The sequence below is a fragment of the Balaenoptera acutorostrata genome, chromosome 4 (genome assembly GCF_949987535.1).
Source record: "Balaenoptera acutorostrata chromosome 4, mBalAcu1.1, whole genome shotgun sequence".
NCBI classification, from domain to species: Eukaryota; Metazoa; Chordata; class Mammalia; order Artiodactyla; family Balaenopteridae; genus Balaenoptera; species Balaenoptera acutorostrata.
The window spans coordinates 98,739,069-98,766,709 of record NC_080067.1 but is presented as its reverse complement, the minus strand read 5'-3'; the positions used below and the strand labels follow the sequence as shown (position 1 = coordinate 98,766,709).

The following is a 27,641-nucleotide window of genomic DNA, read 5'->3' as shown; positions in this document are numbered from 1 at the left end:
GTTAAGACAAAAGATCAGACTAGAATATTAAATTATAGCTAAAAAAAGAATGTAGAAGTTATGCAGTTTTTTCTTCATACTATAATATTACCAGTTTAGTCAATAGGCCCAGTGATAAGATATGTTTTATTAATTCTTTCCCAAATTTCCAGCCAAAAAAACTCATATAACATTAACATGGTTTTGATTTCCAACCATGCATAGAAAAGCCCTTTCATCCTATCTTTCTAGAGAAAAGAAATATTTTTTTCCTTAAATATGTATTCTATAAATTAGTTCATGTCTATCCTTCTACATACCAATTAATTTCTATTCATTGGTTAAAGTCTGCTGGGAGTGGAGAGGTGGTTTTTTGATGTAATTAGCCTATCGTGTTTAAACACATGATTTTTTTTTTGCAATACATCTTTTTTTTTTATATATATATACAGCAGGTTCTTATTAGTTATCTGTTTTATACATATTAGTGTATACATGTCAATCCCAATTTCCCAGTTCATCCCACCACAACCCCCTGCCCCTGCTTTCCCCCCTTGGTGTCCATATGTTTCTTCTCTACATCTGTAAACACATGATTAAATAGGGTAAACTTTGGCAGGGATGGCAGGCAGAAGCAAACACATATCCTCAGGGTCCTCTGTTGGAAAGCTGACGTGATTTCTAGAGAGAACAGCTTACCCAAATCATCTTAGTTCAAATATGGCTACATTCTTCACTGCTGCATCTCCACCTAACTCTAGGAATCCCCAGGAGAGCTGCTTTTTAAAATAGAAATTTTAGAATTGCTGTACTGATGAATACTGGTTCTTTAAATTAATATGGTATCTCCTGTTTTTTATTTCAAATTACATTACCTAACAACCACTTTGTTTTCAGAGCCTCTTTGAAGAAGGTCAGGGTGCTGTGGATTGGCTTCACTCACACAGTCTACTCAGGGTCCTCATTATAGGTTTTGTTTAGGGCACATATCGACCAATTAAAATCCTCCAATTTATTTCTTAGATGTTATACTTGATTTACCAGCACAGTTTCCACGTTAATTGATAGTAGAATTTCTTCCCTAGAATTCTACTCCCAAAGCTAAATATGTGAATCATCATAAATTTGTCATGAGAATAAATCTGCGAATATTCAAAACCAATTTCTCCTAACTAAGGGAAAAAGTGTACTTCATTTTTTGTTGTCGTTAAGTATAAACATGGTGCAAAGTTGTTAGGTAATAAAAACCTAAAAATCTAGCTTTTCTACAGTGAGATATATAGACTACTTTTATTTCATTATGCATTTTTTTATTGAGATGAAATACCATAATCTTAAAAGTCCTTGCTCCATTTTTCTTCTATTCCAGTGTGGTCATTTGACAAACAAGAGAATGAACTAGATTATATTAGGCAACTGTTTTCTTCCTACTCTCAACCCCTAAGAAGAATTACATATCAAGTCAAAGCTGTCACTCACTTGAACACCAAAATGTTTGGTATTAATTGTGTTGGTTAGTTGAAAGTGAAGAATTTAGGGGGAATAGTAATAAGTTTTTTCACACACCATCACTTAGAAGTGACCAATTTAGCCCTGCTGCCAGAAAGGTAATTGAAATACCTATGCTGATTTAACCACAAACTAATTATAGTTTATATTAGGATAGGAGAAAATTATTGAAACACAAAAATTGCTAAGCTTCCTTAATATTAATATGCAAAGAATGATTTAATTTTCCCCAGCTCTCCTCCTTCCTTTCCTCCTTCCTCCCTCTTTTCCTTCTTTCTTTTTTCCTTCCTTCCCTCTCTCCCTCCTTTTTTTTTTTCCTTTTCTTTTAGGATTTTGTATTTTCAAGATACAGGGTTTGTATGTTGGGGGGGGTAGTCAGATAACATTTTTTAAAAATCAGTATCTCTTTTAAAATGTTTTCTCTTCAACTTTTGAAACTATGGAGAAAATACTGATAAAATATTTACAGTTTAATAGCGGGAAAGGCAGTCGTTCTATTACATGCTTCAGTGCATGTCACAGTACATACACTTGAAAATATATTATCTTCATCATATCACTTGAGCCAAACTTCCAAAAACTCAGTATCGTAAAAATACCAAGGTCATTTAGAACAAATGCATGGTGTCGTGTTAATAGAGAGGACATTGATTGAGAGTCAGAAGAGTTGTTTCCTTAAGTCAGTTCTGCCTTTAGCACTAAAAATTCTCTGGTCTTCAACCTCCTTAGTTATATGATGAGTAACCTGCAGTGAATAATCTCTAAGGTTATTTCTCATTCCAATATGCAACGTCTTTAAACCACTAGACAATTCATTGTAAAGTGCAATAACAGAAATATTTCGTAGAGCCAGAGGCTTCTTATCTGCCAACCTCAACCATTCAGAGCCCAGCCAAGAATCTGTGGGAAACACATAGGTTCTGAGCAGCCAAAATAAATGCTGTTGTCCATGATCTAAACCTTATTTTTTAGGAAACTCCTTGGGGCCCTCACTCAGAGGTTGTTTACTCTTTAAATAGAATTTCTTTTTAAGTCTGATTATCTTGTTTTCAAAGGCCTGGCACTTTGGTGGCAAATTGGAAAGGGACTAGGAGGCAATCACAGAATGGAGCAATGTATGGGAAAGTGCTTTGTAGGCTCTCAAGTACCGTGCAAATGTGAGCTGTTATCATTAGCAAGAGTGACAACTGACAGGAATAGTGAGAGAAAAGATAAATCATTTCAGACAAACATAGTGATGTCCAAATCCTGTTGGGCTGTGCTCTTTAGTATACTGGCAGATAGGTTTAGTCATTTCAGTAGTTCCCAAGATCCTCTCTGAATTATAGCACAGTATATGCTTGTAGAAATAACTGAATTATCACAAGAAAGTTCATTTATATTCTGAATGATACTTGGTTTAAGAGATGATGTCCTTGGAAAGTGCATTTTTAAGCACGATATAAATGTCAGGTATTATATAATTTGATTTGAAGTCAAGACAATATGCAGTGTGGTACAAATGTTTTCCATCTAAAAGAATTAAAATTTTAAAAGCTATATGGTACATAAGGGGTTAGATTTCAATTACCTAGAAAATTATATGTAAATAATACTGAATCTATGAAGTACTACTGTAATTTTGAAAGGCAGTTAATTTTTTTATTATCCATAATGGAAGTAATTAAGATAAAGTAATATTAATTCATTTCGCTCTATATTTAAACAAAATTATTCTATGCTTGGTTCAGAATTTTCTGAAACACTGTTTCTAACCTCATGAGCTTATTATGATAGTACTATTAGAGAGATACAAAACATGGTATATGTCAATACTTAAAACATATTACATGCTGAGGCAATGTAATAAAAGTTTTTAATAATTCTTAAGTGATAGTGGTAACCAATCTAAAACAAACTCAAGCTACATCTAAAAACACCCATCAATTCATACAGAGTTAGAAACCGAAACCAAACTTTGTTCAGTGTCAAGTTTCCAAAATATTCATTGGAAACTCCAACAGCAAATTAAGTTATACAGTGAAAATAAGAAATCTGACATGTTCTCTTTTTTCTTTAAGATTTTGCCAGTCCAGACACAAAAGTAATATGGCTTCAAATCCCAGCTGAAAATTAACTGTATGCTTTTCCCATATAGGGGAATGTTAATCCTAGAATATTTAAGCCTTGTTTTATATCATATTATACATGAATAAATGGAGGCCCAGGAAAGCAAGTTCTCAATGATTTCGAGGTAAGTATGAGACAAGAACTCACATTCCTAGACTCCTACGCCAGAGTTCTTTCAACTATGAGTTGCAGAACTGATATTTTATACTGAATTTTTAATAAAGTTTTCTTATCATCTACTACATAACATAAATGGCAGACATTTTAAGAATGAAAAACTAGATGGACTTGACAGTCCATGATCATGGGGGCTTGAGGCCATAATTTTGGAAATCATTTCCTAAAGTCAGGGCATTTAAGGAGAGCACAAAAAAGCAACTGAATCGTGAATAGGAGAAAGGACATTAGCCAGGTGCATGTGCAGGTTAGTTGGATGGATTGACTTCCCGGCAGACCAGAACACAGATGGCTCAATTACCCTTTTGTACAACAGGGAAAGAAAGACAAGAACAGCAGAGGCTGCTAATTCCCAGCTACCAGCGACTTTGGAAAGAGCTATTTGAAAGATATATAAGTAATATTTTCCACCCTTTCCCTTTGTGGGAGGGACATTGTACATCAAGTCAAGACTGAAATTTACTGTTAACTAAAGTTAGCAGGAATAGTCTTTGGTAACCATCTTTGGTCACACTATCACTTGAATTGGAATGTTTAAACGATAATAGTACAATGGCTTTGTACTTCATATCAGAGCTTTATGAGGTCCTTGATCCACTCATCTGTGCTTGCAGAAACACTTCTGGAGTCCCAAATGAATTCAGAAACTGCTCTAAAAGAGAAAAATTAGTGGTGTCTAAAAAGCACAATAGTGTAGGTCTTTTTCTTTTACATTCCATTTTTGTGCTTTTTTCATCAAAGCACTAATTGGTAAGCACAAAGTCTTAAAAAAACAGCAAGATTTCTTTAGGACTATTTAAGTTCCAGCACCTTGGGCTTTTTTCTTTCTGTATTTTGCAGTGATAACCAAAAAGGGCTTGCATGTGTTAAAACCAAAATGCATGTTACATTAATAATTTGCGTTTGGAAATCCAGGCACCTAACACCACCAGAGTTAATATTTGCTTTGGACTGTTCTGCTTATTTAGTCTCAAGTTTTTTCCAAAGAGCTAACACTAAAAGGTGGCTTTCCTATTTGCCTAGTGAGTGTGTGATCTCACACACAGTGCATGATGTGCTTCTACAGAGACAAAGCATTAGCTGTTCTTCCTGTGAGCAGTGTACTCAGCTAGGTTGGGAAATGTGAACTTTGTAGTCTCATGATGTGTCACACTTACTGAAGCTCACGTAGATTCCACTTTGGAAATGTCTCCTCTTCACTGTGCTTTCTCTTCTTCATTCCCTGGACCTATTTCACTATGATTACATGACCTTCTAACATTTTAACTTTCTAACAAGGTTATTCTCCCCTAGTCCCTTATTCAGTTGGTCATCCTCCACACTACTGCTAAAGATAATTTTCAACAGCAGAAATCTGACCACTTCACTGCCATCCTTAAAATACACCAAAAACCTTTTATTGCTTCCACATTCCTTACAGGATAAAATCCAAATTCTTCAAGCTGTTATTTAAGGGCTTTCCAAGTACCACTCCCAAAGCTACCTTCCCAGCTGTGTTTCCTTCCATTGCTTCTCACATGCTCTACGTCTCAGCCACACTGGCTGAACGAGATCATGCCTCTTGCTCCCAGCCTTTCATCTGCGTGGACTTTCCTTCATTCTCCTTTTCACTTGAAGAAATCCCTGTCTGTGAAGGTCATTATGAATGTCCTTTTGGGGTAAAGCCTTCTTCAGTCTATCCATTAATCTCTCCTCTGCTCCTACAACATTTGGCACATAATCTCTTTAATTCCACTAAATAAAAGACAGAGATATAATAGCTAACATTTTTTGAGTTTTACTGAGATACTATTGACAGATAAAAATTGTGTATATTCAAAGTGTGCAATGTGATGCTTTGATATGCATATGCATTGTGATGACGACATTCAAGCTAATCAGTGTATCCATCACTTCACATAGTTTCCCTTTGTGTGTTGGTGGGGGGGATGAGGAGAACTTTGAGATCTACTCTTTGAGCAAATTTCAGGTATACAATACATTACTATTAATTATAATCACCTGTACATTAGGTCGCCAGAACTTACTCATCTTATAACTGAGAGTTTGTACCCTTTGACCAATATCTCCCCATTTCCCCTTCCCCAAGCCCTGGCAACCAAATTCTACTCTCCGTTTCTATGTGTTGGGCTTTTTAACTATATATATGTATATATATATATATATATATATATATATATATATATATATGTATTCCACACATAAATGAGATTATGCATCTGTCATTTCACTCAGCGTAATGTCTAGTTTCGTCCATGTTGTCACAAATGGCAGAATTTCCTTATTTTCTTCTTTTCTAAGGTTGCATAACATTCCATTATGTGTGTGTGTGTATGTGTGTGTGTGTGTGTTCATGTGCCTATATCACATTTTCTTTGTTGATGGACATTTAAGTTGTTTGCATATCTTGGCTACTGTGAATAATGCTGCAGTGACCATGAGAGTGTAATATAACTTAGATATAGTGATTTTGTTTCCTTGGATATATACACAGAAATGAGATTGCTGGATCATATGGTAGTTCTGTTTTTATCTGTACTGTATCATGATGGCTGTACCAATTTATATTCCCCTCAACAGTGTAGAAGGAAGGACTCACTTTTCTCCACATCCTCATCAACACTTACCTTTTGACTGTTTTAGTAGGAGCCATCCTAACAGGCGTGAGGTGATATCTTGTGGTTTTGATTTGTATTTCCCTAATGATTAATGATGTTGAGCATCTTTTCATAATAGCTAACATTTATTGAGCATTTGTTGTAGGAAAAGTATTCTTTTAAGCAGCTTATACATATTAATGTATTTAATATTCACAATAACCCTTTGAGGGTGATACTATTGTTATCTTCCATTTAATGGTTGGGAAACATGAGCATGTAAAGGTCAAGTAACTCTGGAGGTCACTTACCTTATTAGTAGCAGGGCTGGAATCATACCCATGCAGTCTTGTCTGTTGCCTCTTTTTCTAGATTTTAATCTCCTTTGGGTAGATAACTTATTTATGTTTGTGTGCCAAACAGGAATATAGTATCTGACATACTGTAGCCAACCGATTGCTTTATGGTACAATGTATTTAAATTAATATGAAATAGAATCTTTTGGGTTAAGGGAAATTTTATTTTCAAAAGCTTATAGAAAAAACTCTTAGAAAAATTAAGGAAAATACAGCACAGGTCAGTAATTAAAAACTTATACTGAGATGCATCCTATGGCTCTTGGAGTTTAGCATATATCTTTTACAGTTTCTCAATTACATCAACAATATTGGATAAATGTTTAACCCATATTTACTATAGACTATTCTTCAGGCACGTGCAATTTTACATTTTCAGGAGATTGCACTGGCTTTCCCATGTACATCATTATAAATTGTCTTAGCTATAAAGGTTTTAGAATAAATAGCACACTTCCAGGTGACTGTTAGGTAAGATGTTGGGTTGGAAATTTACTTTGTAGTATAGCTTCCAGTTTTTAAAATTAGAAGTTTAAGAATCAATGGATTTCTGAATAACACACTCTAAAATCATACTGATTACCTGGAAAGTATTTAATAAATACAGAGAGATTGAACATGCACCAATAATCATATTTGTATGTTGAGGCTGCTGGAAATTCAAAAATGATAAAGAAGAAAACATTTTAAAGTTGATTCCAGAGACTTCTTTATCATCTATTCTATATACACAGAGTGATAGAATTGTGGCTGAAGAATGCACACTTACAGCATGTTTTGGTAGAACTCTTAAGGGGGAATTAACTTGAAAATTGCCATTGGATTTTCAGACAGGGACACAGTCTAAGCATCTCAATCTTTTCTCTTCGGTTTGTTTGTTTTTTAAGTAATTTCTTCCTGTTGGGGGGGGAGCTTTAGGAGTTTTTTCAGTTATAGAACTCAAATGAGATTCATAAACAAAAGACATAATACAATCTGAAGCCTTGCTAACCCTCTTATAGCTCATCTCTGTAACCTGGAATTCTTTTAATGTGTAGGAATGGTGAACTTTTTTTAACCTTAATGGCACTATTGTCTTTAAAAGCTGTTAAAAATAGCAGAGCCAAAGAGGTAATATTATAATATGCAGTGTAGGGAAATTTTGAGTGTCATTATCTTCCTGAGCAGTAACCATGAACAAATTGTCAAAGACATTGTCTCTTTTAAATGGAAAGATGAACCAATGTATTAGCACCTCAGTAGGATTGGGAATATGTGGGAAACATAATCATAAAACAGCAATTGCTGGGCTGCAGCACGGCCACCCAGGACACTGTTCAGCAGAGGTCTTGGAATTGTCAGCACCTGCAGAGATCTGCCTGGGGAGATTACCTTTGCTGGTAGATGCAAAGCTTTGCCCTTGAAGATTTTATGTCCTTCCTTCCATCTTAACCAAGGGAACTTAGATTTGATTGTCTAAATAGAGAATGCATTCCACAGGCTGAAGAAACTATGCGCATCAGTTTTTTTAATTAATAGAATATTTTTTATCTGTTTTAGGTTTATAAGAAAGTTGAATAGAAAGTAGAGAGTTCCCATATACTCCTTCAACACTCACCATCCCCGTTTCCCTATTATTAACATCTTGCATAAGTATTGCACATTTGTTACAATTGAGGAGTCAATATTGCTACATTATTAAGTAAAATCTATAAGTTCTATAGGTTTTCCTCTTTGTGTTATATATTTTATGGGTTTTGACAAATGGATAATGATTTGTATCCACCATTATAGTATCAGAATAATTTCACTACCCAAAACATTCTCTGTGCTCTGCCTATCTGTCCCATCCTACCTCCCATCAAACCCCTGGCAACCCCTCTTTTGACTGTCTCCAGAGTTTTGCTTTTCCTATAATATCCTATAGTTGGAGTCATACAGATTGATACAGAATATTAATCAGATTGGCTTCTTTCTCTTAGCAATGTGCATTTAAGTTTCCTTTGTCTTTTCCTTTGTCTTTCCTAGCTCATTTCTTGTTATTGCTGAATATTCCATTGTATGGCTGTACCACAGTTGGTTTATCCATTCACATACTGAAGGACATCTTGGTTGCTTCCAAATTTTGACAATTATGAAGAAAGCTACTATAAACATTCATGTTCAGGTTTTTTTGCGAACTTACATTTTCAACTCACTTAAAAATTGTAATTGTGAAAAGTATTTTTGATGGAGAGGAAAGGTATAGGTTTTGAAGTTAGAAAGACTTGATTTGAATCCTAACCTTCATTTTATTCATCCAATAAATTTTTCTTGGTAGTCTATTATCTCTACAGTGCTGGGTGTTTGAAATGCATAAAGTGCTACTCTGCCTGTCAACTGTGTGCCTTGTCTATATTAAAGAGCCTTATTATACCTCTGATTCCTTATCTGAAAGATGCCTACCTCCTCAGCTATTTGCAGTTTTCTATTGTGTTTTGAGAATCAGATGAGCTATCATGGACAGGACTTTGTATATTTCCTGGCAATAAATGCTCAGTTGCTACATTACATCCCATTGAGAAAGACCTGATCAAACTTAATAGTTTATTTTCTTTCTAGTCCTTCTGATCTATAGGTTTTTTAATGTTAAATATGGAAATTTTATTTAATACTAAATATGGAAAACATTTTAATACTTTTCAAACAATATTCCTAACTTAACCACAATTTAAAATGAAATAAGAACATGTCATCATTTTGATGAGTATTGGACTTGAGTTGAGAATTAATTTTGAGCTCTGGCTCCACTGCGTACTGGCTTGGTGATGTTTGTTTAGTCTCTTGGCTTTGCAGGCCGAACAGTGTCCTATCAGTCAAAGGAAGCATCATAATATCTGTTCACTGCACACATTTATTTGCTCATCATACAGGGCTTTTGTGAGACTCAAATGCAAAAATGTACAAGGTACATAAAAGAGTATTGCAAACTATAAGCACCATAAAATGTCCATTATTATTACTATTATTGTTCTAGTGTATTTTTTACTTTTAATTTGGCTAACCCCTTACTAAATCAAGCTGTAGGGTTTTTCTTTTTTTCACTACATATCTATTGCGGCCTGAATTTTCTGGAATCCAATAGTCTACTAATGCTGGAGTGTCAATATAGTTATATTCTAATTTCAATCATGTGTTAGGATCTTCTGAGAAGCAGATATTATACCAGAATGGATTAACATGCCAGGATTGTATTAGGGGAAACATCAATGTGAGAAAACAATGAGGGAGGAGCTAATGGGCTGGAAGAAATGTCAGATGGCATTATAAATCTTTTCAAAGGAAAAGAGGGACTTCCCTGGCGGTCCAATGTTTTAAGACTCTGCTCTTCCACTGCAGGGGGCGCGGGTTCGATCCCTGGTCCAGGGACTAAGATCCTGCATATTGCATGGTGCAGCCCCCCCCAAAAAATGGTCAAAGGAAAAGAGAAAGGGATGGAAGGTTGGATGGACACGTCCTAGACTGTCCTGCAGCCTAAAGAAGGTTTGGCAGGGAGTCCTTGAGCCATAGGCAGCCCTCAGGGAAGAACCTTGTCTGCCTTAGTATCCCTGCTGTGCTCAGTCCTGAGCTGGGAACAACTCCTGGAAAGTGTGGCCTCAAAACAAACTTGGTGATGGATTAGAGTGCAGCAGTTGGGGTCCTTGGTACGTTATATTCCCAGCATTTGGGGGGTCTGTGAGGTACATTTTAATGTCCATCACGCTTCACAAACATTTTTTCGCTTGAATAATAAAGAGAAAGCATTTATTTAGTTGATGCTTATATAAGAATATGAAGATGTGAAACAAGCAGGTGAGATATGATGCAAACCTTAACAAGCACAGAAAACCAACTGAATGCAGAAGAGCCATTTTCCTACTGTAAGAACTTGTTCTCCCTTTCTAGATGGTTTTTTTGTTGTTGTTGCTTTTTGGGTTTTATTTTTTGCCACTTTGTCCATGATGGCTAGACTTCCAGAAGTTCTGCAGATTATTAAACCATTTTCTAAATCAGAGCAAAGATACGGCACATTTTAAAGTTACAATGGGCCTCTGGGGCTGTAAGAAAAAGTGTTCAGCAAGTTAAAATCTTTTGGAGTAAAGGAGAGTTTCAAAGCTAGAGGCATATTCAGGTCCAGATTTTAAAAGATCTTTAAAAGCATTCCTCCATTCTGACATCCTTAGAAATGATAAAACTACCTTTCAATACAGCTTCCTATATTTCTTATTCTTACTCATTGCCTTCCTAAATTATCTTGTTCTCCTTCCCACTTTTCCTCCCACTCATCAATTAAAAATAATGACTGCCAGGGAAAGTGGCATATATGAAAAGTTAATATTAATAGATGACAGTATTGTCTAAGTTCATGCATTTCAGAGCAACACCATTGAGTTCCCACTGTGGACAAGCTACAATGGGTACCGGTTTCTATGCTTACCTGGTCCTTGAGACAACACAGAATCTCTTAAGGCTGGAAGATTATTTCATTTTCATATAAGACATTATTCTGTTTCCTGTTATGCAACTATTTGTTTTACTTTTAAATTTTTTAAAGAAAATTTTATCTTTCCTGTGTTCTTAATCTCTTTCAAAAATTATATTGGACAAATGTTTCTATTTCTCCTTCCCCCTCAGAACTAGAAAACTAGATTTCATAGTAAGCTGAGTTTAGTTCTTAATAAAGGGAAAATGCCATAGAAAGCCATCATTTTCTTCCTATGACCTTAACTTATATTACAACCCCTGTGGGGAGTTGTCAATTAAAAGCCCGGGATTTCACAAATCTAAGTCTTGGAAATCAGCCAGCAATCTGCACCAAATATGTGGGAAAACCTACTAAATAGCTTTTTAACCTTTATTACTTACTATGTTTTATTGTACAAATCTATATCCTCAGGAGACATAGGCAATGCTAATTGGGATTCATGTGAAGAAAAGAGCAAAAAGCTATTTCAACCCATGTAAACATTTTTTGGTACCTAGTTAAATACTTAACGGGGAATATTCCGGAAGCAGGCATACTGGACAAGATCACTCAACCAATTCAGAAGCAAGAGTTTACTACTCTGCTCATTTAGGAGCCCTGACAATTTGCTATCCCCAGTAATTCACTACCTCAATTATAAGATAAAATTCTCTAATGCTGTTGATTACTTTAAATGCTAAAGCAATACAATTAGCACAAGCTGTTATTAACAGAAGCTCTCTGTGAAAACAATGATGATCTTATTGGCTAAAAATCTTTGTGATATATTTTTTCTAAGGCATTTTGAGGACTATCAAAGCTATTAGGAATTTGTTGTTTGGGGGTTGGGGAGTGTTTTCAAGAACAGCTTTGATTATCTCAAATCAAGAGGTCTTTTCGTTGTCATGGCATCAAATTATTTGCAGAAAACAAATTTAATAATGTCACAATAACTATGAACTCTTTCTGAAGACAGGCTCTAGTCTAAATTCCAAAAAGTTTCCATCAGTTCAGATGATGCAGTTAAAAGTCATTTGTGAAGCGTTGTGCCTGCTTTCCTGTTGATAGTGTTTTCATGAATACAGTACAGCTATTGTCTTGGCTAAAATAATTAAATCATATTCACAATTTCAGTACAACTTCTGTGGCAAAATGCAGAGGAAAATGTAATTTTTCACCATTCAAATAGAACTGATACTCTTAATTAAACCTGGAGCATAAATGTATTCATCTTTCCTTTGCATTATTTTAACCTGGGGGAGTATTCAAATATGGGTTTCTTCTACCTACCTCTTTAGTTAAGCTGGTTCCAAATGATCCAGGTTCCTCAGGATCTGGATAGAGACAATGCAAGAACTAATCAAGAAATTGAATTGGGGGAGAGAAACAAAAGGAAAATAATATTTTACTGATTCTTTTCATTGTATCAATTGTCTGAGTGGACTCTCCTTAAAGACACAGCATCAAGTCCTAGATAATTAGGAGAGAAGCATGATAGTAGAAAATAGTCAACTTTATGCACTTCAACTTACATAAATTATTAATACATAAATGTTTTTAATTTTTATGAGTAAACTGTAGAATATAAAGGAAAATATGTTTAAACATTCTCTTGTTTAGTCTCCTTCACTATGAAAATCTATTTTAAAATAAAATGTAGAATATTGTTCTTTTCATATACAAATTTGAAATTTCTGGTTCAGTGTAGTCTCCCTGCCCCGCCCCCTGCCGCCCACACACACAGAGCATGAAGTGTTTTTATTTGAGTTTATCCCTAAGAAAGGACCAGTGTCTTGGCTTGTTGACAGAGACCCCATAGCCCAGTCAAAAACTCATCACTGAGGAATGAGGACTTGGTGACACAGAGCTCCCCTGTGGGACAAATTTTTGGAAATCCCAGTCTCATCCTCAGAACAAAGAATGTGAGGGGAGTTGCCAAAGAAACCCTAAATCCTGATGCTTTTAGTGACATTTCAAATGTAAATCTAGGTCAGTGCACTATTTTGCATTTATGTTATATTCCATTAAAAATATTTTTAAAGCAAAAATAGCTTTTTGGCAGGGAACAATGTTAAGGTATTGATTTTTAATCACCACAGTGCCCCCCATCCCCACCATCCTGGATTCCCTAGAATTTCAAAGAATAGTATATGGTTTTCTGGAATGTTAAATGCAGACTAAAGGATATGGGCCGTGAGAATATGATCTGCTAGAGTTCCTTTCAGTGTACTGCAGTGGGACTTTATTTTACGCATTATTATTGAGCACCTGCAACCTTCATGGTGCTGCAGTGAATTTCAAAATGAGCGAAATGTAGGCTTTTCCTTCAAATAGGTTGCAACATAGTGGATAAATTAAACTGATAATTTCCCTCTTTTTGGAAAGAAATTAAACTTTAAAATACATGAATAAATATATATGTCTAGAATTTAAGCTCCATGAGAGCAGGGTTTTTTCCTTTTATCGATTTGGATAGCCCACCCTAGAACAGCACTTGGCACAAAGTGGGCACTCAGTAGCCAATGAATGAATGATAAAAAATTATAAATACTGAAATATATATAGAAAAAAGGAAACAATGTATTTGGCTCTCATTTCTTTTCAGTGGGTTCGTGTAGAGCATTGTGTGGATACACACTCTAGTTTATATTTTTGTATTAATGAACATTTAGGTTCCTCCAGTTATTTAGTATTCAAAATACTGCCATTATCTTTATATACAGTCGTGCACTTGTGCAGAAACTTATTGTAAGATAGAGTCTCAGTGGTAGAATTACTGGATCAAAGGATATTAGCATTTTAAAATTTGATAGATACCATCAAATTGTACTTCCACAACTTCTCTTCAATTTAGAATGAAACTTAAACATTTTATTTTTTAATTCAAGGTTACCTTTGCCAACCTGATGAAGGCTTTGAATTCTCTTTCTTTAAAAACAGATGTTTCAGTGTACCACAATATGGGAGTTTTTAAAATAACTTAGAGGGTTCATAGATGCCCTAATGTCCATTCATGGATCCTAAGTTAAGAAATTCTAACAAGCACAGTAAAATCTGTACATTTGCTGATTTAAAATTCACGAGGCATTTCTCAAAAAATAAAAATAAGTGTCCACAAATTAAATCATTTCTGTTACTTTTAAATCATTTCTAAATAAAGTTTTTGCTTATTTTAAAAGTGACCCCAAATTGAATCCAATGCTAGTGTTGATGATGAAAGTAAAGAAAAAGTAAAAAGGTGTTACAGTTTATTGCATTTTATTAGGAAAATTTTATGTACATTTATGAATTTGGGAAAACTGCCAGTCTTAGGACATGTTCCTTATGAATATCAAAGATCTAATCTGTAGAAATTACTATAATAAAAAATGGAAAACTACCAATGGCATTTTTCACAGAACTAGAACAAAAAAATTCACAATTTATATGGAAACACAAAAGACCCCGAATAGCCACAGCAATCTTCAGAAAGAAAAACGGAGCTGGAGGAATCAGGCTCCCGGACTTCAGACTATACTACAAAGCTAAAGTAATCAAGACAGTATGGGACTGGCACAAAAACAGAAATATAGATCAGTGAAACAGGATAGAAAACCCAGAGATAAACCCATGCACATATGGTCACCTTATCTTTGATAAAGGAAGCAAGAATATACAACAGAAAAAACACAGCCTCTTCAATAAGTGGTGCTGGGAAAACTGGACAGGTACATATAAAAGTATGAAATTAGAACACTCCCTAACACCATACACAAAAATAAACTCAAAATGGATCAAAGACCTAAATGTAAGGCCAGACACTATCAAACTCTTAGAGGAAAACATAGGCAGAACACTCTATGACATAAATCACAGCAAGATCCTTTTTGACCCACCTCCTAGAGAAATGGAAATAAAAACACAAATAAACAAATGGGACCTAATGAAACTTAAAAGCTTTTGCACAGCAAAGGAAACCGTAAACAAGGCGAAAAGACAAACCTCAGAATGGGAGAAAATATTTGCAAATGAAGCAACTGACAAAGGATTAATCTCCAAAATTTACAAGCAGCTCAATATCAAAAAAACAAACAACCCAATCCAAAAATGGGCAGAAGACCTAAACACGCATTTCTCCAAAGAAGATATACAGATTGCCAACAAACACATGAAAGAATGCTCAACATCACTAATCATTAGAGAAATGAAAATCAAAACTACAGTGAGGTATCACCTCACACCAGTCAGAACGGCCATCATCAAAAGTTATACAAACAATAAATGCTGGAGAGGGTGTGGAGAAAAGGGAACCCTCTTGCAGTGTTGGTGGGAATGTAAATTGATACAGCCACTATGGAGAACAGTATGGAGGTTCCTTGAAAAACTAAAAATGGAACTACCTTATGACCCAGCCATCCCACTACTGGACATATACCCTGAGAAAACCATAATTCAAAAAGAGTCATGTACCACAATGTTCATTGCAGCTCTATCTACAATAGCCCTGACATGCAACCTAAGTGTCCATCTACAGATGAATGGATAAAGAAGATGTGGCACATATATACAATGGAATATTACTCAGCCATAAAAAGAAACGAAATTGAGTTATTTGTAGTGAAGTGGATGGACCTAGAGTCTGTCATACAGAGGGAAGTAAGTCAGAAAGAGGAAAACAAATACCATATACTAACATATATATATGGAATTTTTAAAAAAATGGTTCTAAAGAAACTAGGGGCAGGACAGGAATAAAGACGCAGACGTAGAGATGGACTTGAGGACATGGGGAGGGGGAAGGGTAAGCTGGGACGAAGTGAGAGAGTGGCATTGACATATACACACTACCAAATGTAAAATAGATAGCTAGTGGGAAGCAGCCACATAGCACAGAGAGATCACCTCGGTGGGTGCTTTGTGACCACCTAGAGGGGTGGGATAGGGAGGGTGGGAGGGAGACGCAAGAGGGAGGAGATATGGGGATATATGTATATGTATAGCTAATTCACTTTGTTATAAAGCAGAAACTAACACACCATTGTAAAGCAATTATACTCCAATAAAGATGTTAAAAACAAAAAATGGAGTTTGCTGTAAGAGAGAAAACCAAGTATCACTCAGTGCCTCTGCCTGGTTGGTCCCTGGCTATGATAGACTGGTGAAGTAGTTCTCATCTTCCCATTTGTAGAAATTCAGTTCAGATCAGATGAAATTTCCTCCAAGAATCCTAAACCAATACCCTCAAGCTTTTTACTGGGATTCCCTTCTCTACTTTGCCATACCACTTTCTCTACCTAATAAGCAGCTCATACAAATTGCATCATGTTCCTTCAGGAGTAGGCCTCAGTATCTTATTTATATATTTCCCCCACAAAGAACATCTAGCACTCTGCCTATAATAGGTGTTCAGTAAATACTTGATGCATGTTTGAATGTATAAATAGATGATTTTTGAGATAGGACTTGAAGGATATGTAGGAATTCAGGCAGAGCAGATGGTCCCAAGGAACAATGATAAAAAATGAAGCAGAGATGGGGTAAAGCCTAAACTAATTGAGAATTGTAACTTATCCAGCCTCATAGATCATTCTATGCTTAGAGTATAATGCAGCATGTGGTAAATTGAGAAGATAATTTTCAGCACAGCAAATACTGGTACTGTATTTTTTAAATTGTATTGTTTTTATAGATCTCCCTTCTATGGCATAATATGGATTATTACATTGACCTATACATCACTAAAAAGATAAATATTTTGAGCACTTCCAAGTAACATGCAAAACTTGGAAGTAATATAAAGAACACATATATTAAAACATATTCCTGAGTACTAGCAATAATAATTTGGTAAGATGTTTTTTTCCATCGAAATGTTATTCCACAGTGGAATAACATTTATCTAAAAGATATAATATAATGCATTTATAAAATTATAGGAACTGATGAGAGAAAGAGAAAAGAAGAATTACTCTTTTTCTTATATGTAGGCATTACACAATTATACCTACATTATAATATATGACACTTGTGAAAGGCAAGGTAGAAAGTAAAGTTTGAACAAATGTATTCCTACCTCTGATTCAGCAAAAACCCGACTTGGCCCCCAAGTACCCAAGTTTATGAAGAGAAATTGAAAATGAAAAAGGGGGTAGAATAACTGTTTTCTGTATTTCTCAAAATGACATTAGATTCCCTCAGATGTCTTCTCCCACCTGCCATGCATTCCAAGTTACTTGGGAATTATAGGCCCTTGTACCACACACACATACACACACAAACAAATCTTACATATTATATATTACATGACCTTGACAAAAATTTTAAACTTGTTTCATATAATAAATTTATGGGAGGAATTATGAGATAAGATAACTTTGTGTCATTGAATTATAAAATCAGGTTTGGAAGACTCTTTAAAGGCATCAGCTTTATTCTCTATCAGTAGAACTATGATATTTTATCATATCAAATAAAATATACATGATATGTACACTTTAGAAAGCATATATAGTAGGTATAATTTGTGCTTGATTATAGTACATGAAGTAGATTTGCTAAAACAGTATATTTTTTGTAATTTCTTGGATTGGATTGGATCCCAATATTTCAAAGTTAGAAATCAATCCTCCTATTATAGTTTAATATAATATGTTTCTGTGAGGAAAACAAATTTGATAATAACCAATGTTACTATGTGCCATTGCTTCCTCCATCCCTTGATTCATATTCAGGGATTATTTAGTCCTACACTAAAATTCTATTTTACAACAATGATCCCTTTATTGGAAACCACAGTTTTATTAAATGAGTGAAGGTCTAAGTCAGTAGTTCTCAACTAGATGGGATTTCAGGGGGCAGTTTTGCCTCCCAGGGGACATTTGTCATGTCTGAGGATTTTCTTGTTGTCATAATGAGGAGAAGGTGCTACTGGCATCCAATGGGCAGAGACAGGGATATTGCTAAACGTACATAGGACAGCCCCCCACAATCAAGATTTATTCAGCCCAAAATGTCAGTAGTAATGAGACTGAGAAACACTACATGTTTTACATGTTTTAATTAGAGTTGTACATATCTTAATTCATTAACAGAGCAAATAGGGACACTAGCATGTTTATCTGTCAAAATCAGTCAAATAAATATGAAGGTAATTTCTAAGGATAACTCTCATTTTTACCCACTTCCTCCCCAACAATTCATTTGCACAAATATATCTCTAAAATTTCTGTAGAACTGGAATTTTGTTTTTATGTTGTAAGCTCTGAGCCAATTATAATGTGATTAACCCTTCTATGTCACCTAACAGGGATAGAGAGCTAAAAAAAAAAAAAGCTTTTAAGGATGATGATGCTTTTAAAGTATCAGTGCAATAAAAAATAATTAACCACGCTAAATTACAGCATGCAAAATAGACTCTGATGAATTCTGGTCCTATATATTCTATATTTTTTGCTGTACTTCTGCTTGAAATGTGGTAGCAGATTCTGATGTTTGTGACCTCAACTCAAATGTCTAGTTGTCAACAATGCAAAGAGAATGATTACTCTGACCTTGATAGTCCTTAAGAATTACTTTATACAGAAAAAGAAATTCTCATCAATATTGCCAAAATTATTACAGTTTTATTATTTTAATTAGAAATATAAAGTGTTCACCTAACTTCAAAAGGCTGCCAGTCTGTTTCAGTGCCTCTTTAAATTATTTGCTATATAAAATGCATAACTATAATTATCTTGTGCTTTATGATCACTTGCCTGAGAATTCTACATGTGAGAATTATTTGGTCAAGAGATTTTTCTTATGCTATGCTTATCTCATTTTATTCCCACTGAATTCTCCTATGTAGCCTTTCTAGGTTCTATTGTTCTTTATCTTTAGCTAATAATTCTTCATAAGAATCATTAAATTATTACATGCCGCTTCTCAAATATAACACGTATTTTTTTTTAATAAATTATTTATTTATTTATTTTTGGCTGTGTTAGGTCTTCGTTTCTGTGTGAGGGCTTTCTCTAGTTGCGGCAAGCGGGGTCCACTCTTCATTGCGGTGCGCGGGCCTCTCACTATCGCGGCCTCTCATGTTGCGGAGCACAGGCTCCAGACGCGCAGGCTCAGTAGTTGTGGTTCACGGGCCCAGTTGCTCCGCGGCATGTGGGATCTTCCCAGACCAGGGCTTGAACCCGTGTCCCCTGAATTGGCAGGCAGATTCTCAACCACTGCGCCACCAGGGAAGCCCAACATGTATTTTTTTTTTTAAACATCTTTATTGGAGTATAGTTGCTTTACAATGTTGTTAGTTTCTGCTCTATAACGAAGTGAATCAGCTATATGTATACATATATCCCCATGTCCCCTCCCTCTTGCATCTCCCTCCCACCCTCCCTATCCCACCCCTCTAGGTGGTCACAAAGCACCGAGCTGATCTCTCTGTGCTATGTGGCTGCTTCCCACGAGCTATCTATTTTACAGGGGACGGGGAAGGGGAAGGTGGGACAAAGTGAGAGAGTAGCATTGACATATATACACTACCAAACATATTTATGTTTTACTTTATGTCAGGACATTTTGATAGCAACAGTGATAATAATAATTCATAACACTATGTTAAAATTTTAAAACACATTTAATACGAAAGGTGATTTAGCCCAGGTTAAAGTATCTTATGACATATGCATATACACATAGACATAACATGTATAGCACAGAAATTCACACCCTTGTGCACACACACATTTCCTTCTATATTTTATATTTTGCCTCTTTGAGGAAGGACATCATAGGCATTCTATATTTGCAATTGTATCCAGTAATCTCTATGCTACAAAACCATGAATAATTTAACCAACTGATATTACAGGGAGAGAATTGCAGGGGAATTCTAGTAAGCTAAATTTAATTCAGACTTGGCAATTCAAAGATAAAAATCTCTTGCTTCTATGAAAAGTATAAACAGAATTATTTGTGTTGACAGGTGCTTTGGGTCTCCCTGGCACTTCATCTCAAAGACTGAGACGTCTCTAGAAATCAGGATGCTAATTCATCACCAAATCACAGCAGTCTTTGTAGCTACTTTATCCCTAGGGGGTTAGAGATATTAGCCCTCCCACATGTGTAAGCCTTAGTCTTTCTATCAGATGAACCTGGAGCCCTTATACTCTTACCTGAAGAGGAAAGTTGATGATTATAACAAACTTGAAAATTATTTCTAAAATCATCATGACTGTGGCTCCTAATGCCACAAGTGATAATGCAAATGATTATCATGCATTCTGCCCTCAGTCTGTGGACCAGGGCTTCTATCTGTAACTATTGCCCTTTTACCTACTGCCCTCATTCTTGTCAGGTCTCTTATTTCCCTTACATTTGCTGTGCTCTGAAGAGTCCTGTCCTGGCTAATTTTGCATATCGAGCTGTCACTGCAAGACTCAATCCATGAATTTGCAAATACTTTTAAAAACAACTCTTTGCTTTGTGGTCATCACAAGTAAGGAAAAAGTCACTTCTTAGTGTCATTTGCAGATCACATAGCACAAACAATCCTTAATTTCTCTTGAAAGGGAAGGGAGAAATGTTCTATCCTGTAGTTTAATCCATAAACTCATAAGAATGTTGGCTTTGTGTTTGTTTCTCTTGAAGTAAGAGAGTGCCATCCAAGCCCAAATCCATGTTCCTTACACATCGAAGACAGTATATGACAGCCTTTGCAGTATTTGGTAAGAAAAAGAATTCTCAAAGTTCCAGTGTTGTCAACTCCTCCCTGGTTTTTAAAGATGTTAATTTGATAACCAAAATGGAACGGATGGAACAAGATTCAAATGAAAAATCATCTTATTAGATGCCCAGTAAATGCCAGACATTGTCCCTGGGATACAGTGATTAAAAATATATGGTCCTAAATTTTTAGAAATGCACAACCTTCCAAGACTGAACCAGGAAGAATTGGAAAATATGAACAGACCAATCACAAGGAATGAAATTGAAACTGTGATTAAAAATCTTCCAACAAACAAAAGCCCAGGACCAGATGGCTTCACAGGCAAATTCTATCAAACATTTAGAGAAGAGCTAACACCTATCCTTCTCAAACTCTTCCAAAATATAACAGAGGGAGGAACACTTCCAAATTCATTCTACGAGGCCACCATCACCCTGGTGTCAAAACCAGACAAAGATGTCACAAAGAAAGAAAACCACAGGCCAATATCACTGATGAACATAGATGCAAAAATCCTCAACAAAATACTAGCAAACAGAATCCAACAGCACATTAAAAGGATCATTCACCATGATCAAGTGGGGTTTATCCCAGGAATGCAAGGATTCTTCAATATATACAAATCAATCAATGTGATACACCATATTAACAGATTGAAGGAGAAAAACCATAAGATCATGTCAATCGATGCAGAGAAAGCTTTCAACAAAATTCAACACCCATTTATGATAAAAACCCTGCAGAAAGTAGGCATAGAGGGAACTTTCCTCAACATAATAAAGGGCATATATGACAAACCCAGAGCCAACATCATCCTAAATGGTGAAAAAATAAAACCATTTCCACTAAGATCAGGAACAAGACAAGGTTGCCCACTCTCACCACTATTATTCAGGATAGTTTTGGAAGTTTTAGCTACAGCAATCAGAGAAGAAAAAGAAATAAAAGGAATCCAAATCGGAAAAGAAGTAAAACTGTCACTGTTTGCAGATGACTTGATATTATACATAGAGAATCCTAAAGATGCTACCAGAAAACTACTAGAGCTAATCAATGAATTTGGTAAAGTAGCAGGATACAAAATTAATGCACAGAAATCTCTTGCATTCCTATACACTAATGATGAAAAATCTGAAAGAGAAATTATGGAAACACTCCCATTTACCATTGCAACAAAAAGAATAAAATACCTAGGAATAAACCTACCTAAGGAGACAAAAGACCTGTATGCAGAAAATTATAAGACACTGATGAAGGAAATTAAAGATGGTACAATTAGAAGGAGAGATATACCATGCTTTTGGATTGGAAGAATCAATATTGTGAAAATGACTCTACTATGCAAAACAATCTACAGATTCAATGCAATCCCTATCAAAATACCACTGGCATTTTTCACAGAACTAGAACAAAAAATTTCCCAATTTGTATGGAAACACAAAAGACCCCGAATAGCCAAAGCAATCTTGAGAAAGAAAAACGGAGCTAGAGGAATCAGGCTCCCAGACTTCAGACTATACTACAAAGCTAAAGTAATCAAGACAGTATGGGACTGGCACAAAAACAGAAATATAGATCAATGGAACAGGATAGATATCCCAGAGATAAACCCAAGCTCATATGGTCACCTTATCTTTGATAAAGGGGGCAAGAATATACAGAGGAGAAAAGACAGCCTCCTCAATAAGTGGTGCTGGGAAAACTGGACAGGTACATATAAAAGTATGAAATTAGAACACTCCCTAACACCATACACAAAAATAAACTCAAAATGGATCAAAGACCTAAATGTAAGGCCAGACACTATCAAACTCTTAGAGGTAAACATAGGCAGAACACTCTATGACATAAATCACAGCAAGATCCTTTTTGACCCACCTCCTAGAGAAATGGAAATAAAAACACAAATAAACAAATGGGACCTAATGAAACTTAAAAGCTTTTGCACAGCAAAGGAAACCATAAACAAGGCAAAAAGACAAACCTCAGAATGGGAGAAAATATTTGCAAATGAAGCAACTGACAAAGGATTAATCTCCAAAATTTACAAGCAGCTCAATATCAAAAAAACAAACAACCCAATCCAAAAATGGGCAGAAGACCTAAACATGCATTTCTCCAAAGAAGATATACAGATTGCCAACAAACACATGAAAGAATGCTCAACATCACTAATCATTAGAGAAATGAAAATCAAAACTACAGTGAGGGGGCTTCCCTGGTGGCGCAGTGGTTGAGAATCCGCCTGCCAATGCAGGGGACACGGGTTCGAGCCCTGGTCTGGGAAGATCCCACATGCCGCGGAGCGGCTGGGCCCGTGAGCCACAATTGCTGAGCCTGCGCGTCTGGAGCCTGTGCTCCGCAACAGGAGAGGCCGCGATGGTGAGAGGCCCGCGCACCGCGATGAAGAGTGGCCCCCGCTTGCCACAACTGGAGAGAGCCCTCGCACAGAAACGAAGACCCAACACAGCCATAAATAAAATAAATTAAAAAAAAAAAAAAAAAGACTGTGCTTTAAAAAAAAAAAAAAACTACAGTGAGGTATCACCTCACACCAGTCAGAACGGCCATCATCAAAAAATCTACAAACAGGGCTTCCCTGGTGGTGCAGTGGTTGAGAATCTGCCTGCTAATGCAGGAGACACGGGTTCGAGCCCTGGTCTGGGAAGATCCCACATGCCACGGAGCAGCTGGGCCCATGAGCCACAGCTGCTGAGCCTGCGCATCTGGAGCCTGTGCCCTGCAACGGGAGGGGCCGCGATAGTGAAAGGCCTGCGCACCGCGATGAAGAGCGGTCCCCGCACCGCGATGAAGAGTGGCCCCCACTTGCCGCAACTAGAGAAAGCCCTCGCACGAACCGAAGACCCAGCACAGCCAAAAATAAATAAATAAATAAATAAATAAATAAAATTAAAAAAAAAAATCTACAAACAATAAATGCTGGAGAGGGTGTGGAGAAAAGGGAACCCTCTTGCAGTGTTGGTGGGAATGTAAATTGATACAGCCACTATGGAGAACAGTATGGAGGTTCCTTGAAAAACTAAAAATGGAACTACCATACGACCCAGCAATCCCACTACCGGGCATATACCCTGAGAAAACCATAATTCAAAAAGAGTCATGTACCACAATGTTCATTGCAGCTCTATTTACAATAGCCCTGACATGGAAACAACCTAAGTGTCCATCTACAGATGAATGGATAAAGAAGATGTGGCACATATATACAATGGAATATTACTCAGCCATAAAAAGAAACGAAATTGAGTTATTTGTAGTGAAGTGGATGGACCTAGAGTCTGTCATACAGAGGGAAGTAAGTCAGAAAGAGAAAAACAAATACCGTATGCTAACACATATATATGGAATCTAAGAAAAAAAAAAAGGTCATGAAGAACCTAGGGGCAAGACGGGAATAAAGACACAGACCTACTAGAGAATGGACTTGAGGATATGGAGAGGGGGAAGGGTAAGCTGTGACAAAGTGAGATAGTGGCATGGACATATATACATTACCAAACGTAAAATAGATAGCTAGTGGGAAGCAGCTGCATAGCACAGAGAGATCACCTCGGTGGGTGCTTTGTGACCACCTAGAGGGGTGGGATAGGGAGGGTGGGAGGGAGGGAGACGCTAGAGGGAAGAGATATGGGAACATATGTATATTTATAACTGATTCACTTTGTTATAAAGCAGAAACTAACACACCATTGTAAAGCAATTATACTCCAATAAAGATGTTAAAAAATATATATATATATATATGGTCCTCTTCCTGCTGTGATTGTGCTTTCATCATGCTAATACATTATGTACTTGAAATTCATACAGCTTTAAAATCAATTATAAAAATTATAAAATTTTTAAATTTTTAAATCAATTATAAAATATAGAATTATAAAATTTGGTGTATATTAAAGTTTATAGAGAAGAGGAAAGAAAAATGGTCTGTACGAAAGAGCAAAGCATTAAATTTTTTGGAAAAGGAATTTGTTTCCCTGTACCTAGCAAGGGATTCACCTCATTGGTACCTAAGCTGTGTAAACTGTTTTCACTCCTTGACCAACCATGGGAGCACTGGCAGTTGTCGAAAGAAGGTGTGTTTTTATAATTATAGGAGATAATTAGAGGTGCGTGTCTTGCCATAATTTAAGGAAGAGATTCACATTATCTTAGAGTCATTACATATTCAAGTGTCTTGCTATATATTGATGAAAAAAACAAAATATTAAAGCACAAAATGATTTCCATGGTTTGGCAAACCTGCATGAACAGATTCTAAAATACATGATACAAGTTCCATATTTAATATCCAATGTAGAAAACAAGTACTATATTGTGAAATAAAGCAATTTCTTAACTGTCATCACTTTGCCTGTCTGCCACCACATATCTAAATCCTAACAATTTTTTATTTTAACAAGGCTGAAGAGACCTTATAGTCTTATGCTCTTCAATGATTTATAGTAAAAAGGAAGTATGGTTGACACTAAACAATTAAAAATTTGGAAAATTGTAATTTTTTTTAACATCTTTATTGGAGTATAATTGCTTTACAATGGTGTGTTAGTTTCTGCTTTATAACAAAGTGAATCAGTTATACATATACACCTATCCCCATATCTCTTCCCTCTTGCGTCTCCCTCCCTCCCACCCGGTAATTTTTCATTATAAAACAGAATGTAATAAAAATTTTAGTAAAATTTTGTCTCTAATAGCAAGTTAAAAACACATTCTCATGGCTTATACTTTGTATTCTTTATTTTAACAATGTTAAAAATGCTGGAAAGTAGTTGTGCAGTATATTTACATGAAATTTGTGTTCTTTGTAATGCTTTTATTCACTGGAGAAAATTGCTTTAAAGGAAAGTAGCTTCCTCAGTTGACAGAATTTTAAAATAGGAATTTTATTACCTTTTCTTTCTTTACTAAGGTTAATGATTTTTATCCCTATATGAAATTTTTATATGTTGTGATTGATGGGTAACAGAGAAAGATAGTTCCACCCTGTCTTGTTTCTTCAGAAAGTCATAAGATGGTCTTATTCATGTGTTGTAAATTGCCTTAGCTTTGCACTTTAGCACCACCTGGTGGACAAAATATCATTTCTTTTTCTTTTCAGTTTAAAATAAAGTTAGCCCTGTCACACTCTGTATCCAATTATGACATATCTTAATAGGTATTTAATTGCAAATGTATTTAACTTTAAAGATAGTTGTAAACAAAATAAGGTAAAAAGATCTGATATATTTCCTAAGTACTATACAATTCCCAAGTTAAATGCCTATGTTTCTTTAAACTTCATAAATATATACAGATTTGAATAGTATGTTACATACGTATGCAAAAATGTGGGTATTGTTGATAATTTAATTATTGAGCATCACATTCTTTTCAATAAAGAATTAAATAAGACCAGGAAGTTTTCTGTACCTTAGTAGCAAACTATTGCTTAAATTAGATTGTCTACCCAAAAAGCAGTGTAATCACTTCATGAAGAAATCTCATACTACAAATACTTTTTTTTTTTGGCTGCCACGCAGTTTGCAGGTTCTTAGTTCCCCAACCAAGGATTGAACCCGCGCCCTCAGTAGTGAAAGCGTGGAGTCCTAACCACTGGAGCGCCAGGGAATTCCTTACAAATTCTTTTCCTGTTAATATTTTATGTATAATTGAAATGAAAACTAGTATTTTAACCATTGCTACTGTAAAGCAGGCCATTTTCATGCTCATTTTGCCACTTATATTTAAGATTCAGTTGTGGTCTTATATGTATTAGTTCTTAGTTTTTAATAGTTTTTAAAATTTTTTGAATTTAAACTTAATATTTTCAAATGAAAAACACAAACATATTTAAAGCTAGTTTTGAGAATTTTAAGCATGATAATCTCTTTGTATAGTGCCACATTTCTATGAAATATAGTGAAGTTTTTTCTTATGAAATACAGTGAAGGTGAAAAGAAACCCTCAGATTCCACACTGTTCCTTTGGCATATACTACTTATCTATTCCTCGCTAAAACTGAGAGGTTTATAGATTTGAACTGTGTGACATTTGAAGGCTTAGTAGCTAAATAAGAGCTGTTGATATTTATAGGAAATATGTTCTAACTACATACTTTGTTGTATGTCATTTAAGATAAAATTATAATACATAACCTTCATTAAGACATGCATCTTGAACTGAAGTTATTTACTTTATTTCAAGAAAACATTTAAACTCTTCTCTCTCGTGTTCCTTTTTTTCTAAAGGTCTTGGATGGTATACTGTAAACTCAGCATATGGAGATACCATTGTCATGCCTTGCCGACTCAGTGTACCTCAGAATCTCATGTTTGGCAAATGGAAATATGTAAGTGTGACCTACCTTGGACTTGGTTAATTGCCTCTAGTTTTTGAAAGAAAATTCCTTCTGTGAGTAAATGTGACTTTCAAATTAACGTAATGGCAATATTCAGCTGTGGGTATAAATGTAAAAGGATGAAATTAATGAGTCGAATATGTCAAAAGAATAATTCCTAAGTCTTACATAACAAATGCTATTTTAAAATAAAGCCAATAAACAGGTAATTCTTAGCTCAAATTAGTCTGAAAGATTCACCCTGAAGTGTCTGAGGCAGAAGAAAAGGCAGAGTTCCAGGGTAAAATCAGTGGAGTATAGGACAGAGCTTAGTGGAAGATGGCAGCCTTTTTCTACACACTCATGTTTTGTTTGGTGTGGTTACTGCAAAGGCAAGATGCACCAGAAGCCAGAGCA

General features: G+C 35.6%; 1 protein-coding gene across 3 annotated transcripts in view; it reads left to right on the top strand.

Annotated features, from left to right (window-relative positions):
- Positions 1-27,641, top strand: part of ALCAM (activated leukocyte cell adhesion molecule) — a 198,340-nt gene that overhangs the window by 116,163 nt on the left and 54,536 nt on the right. For all 3 annotated transcript variants that reach the window (XM_007187157.2, XM_007187156.3, XM_007187158.2), the window contains exon 2: positions 27,136-27,236. In XM_007187157.2, coding sequence (XP_007187219.1) covers positions 27,136-27,236 — 101 coding nt within the window. The remainder of the gene's footprint in view (positions 1-27,135; positions 27,237-27,641) is intronic.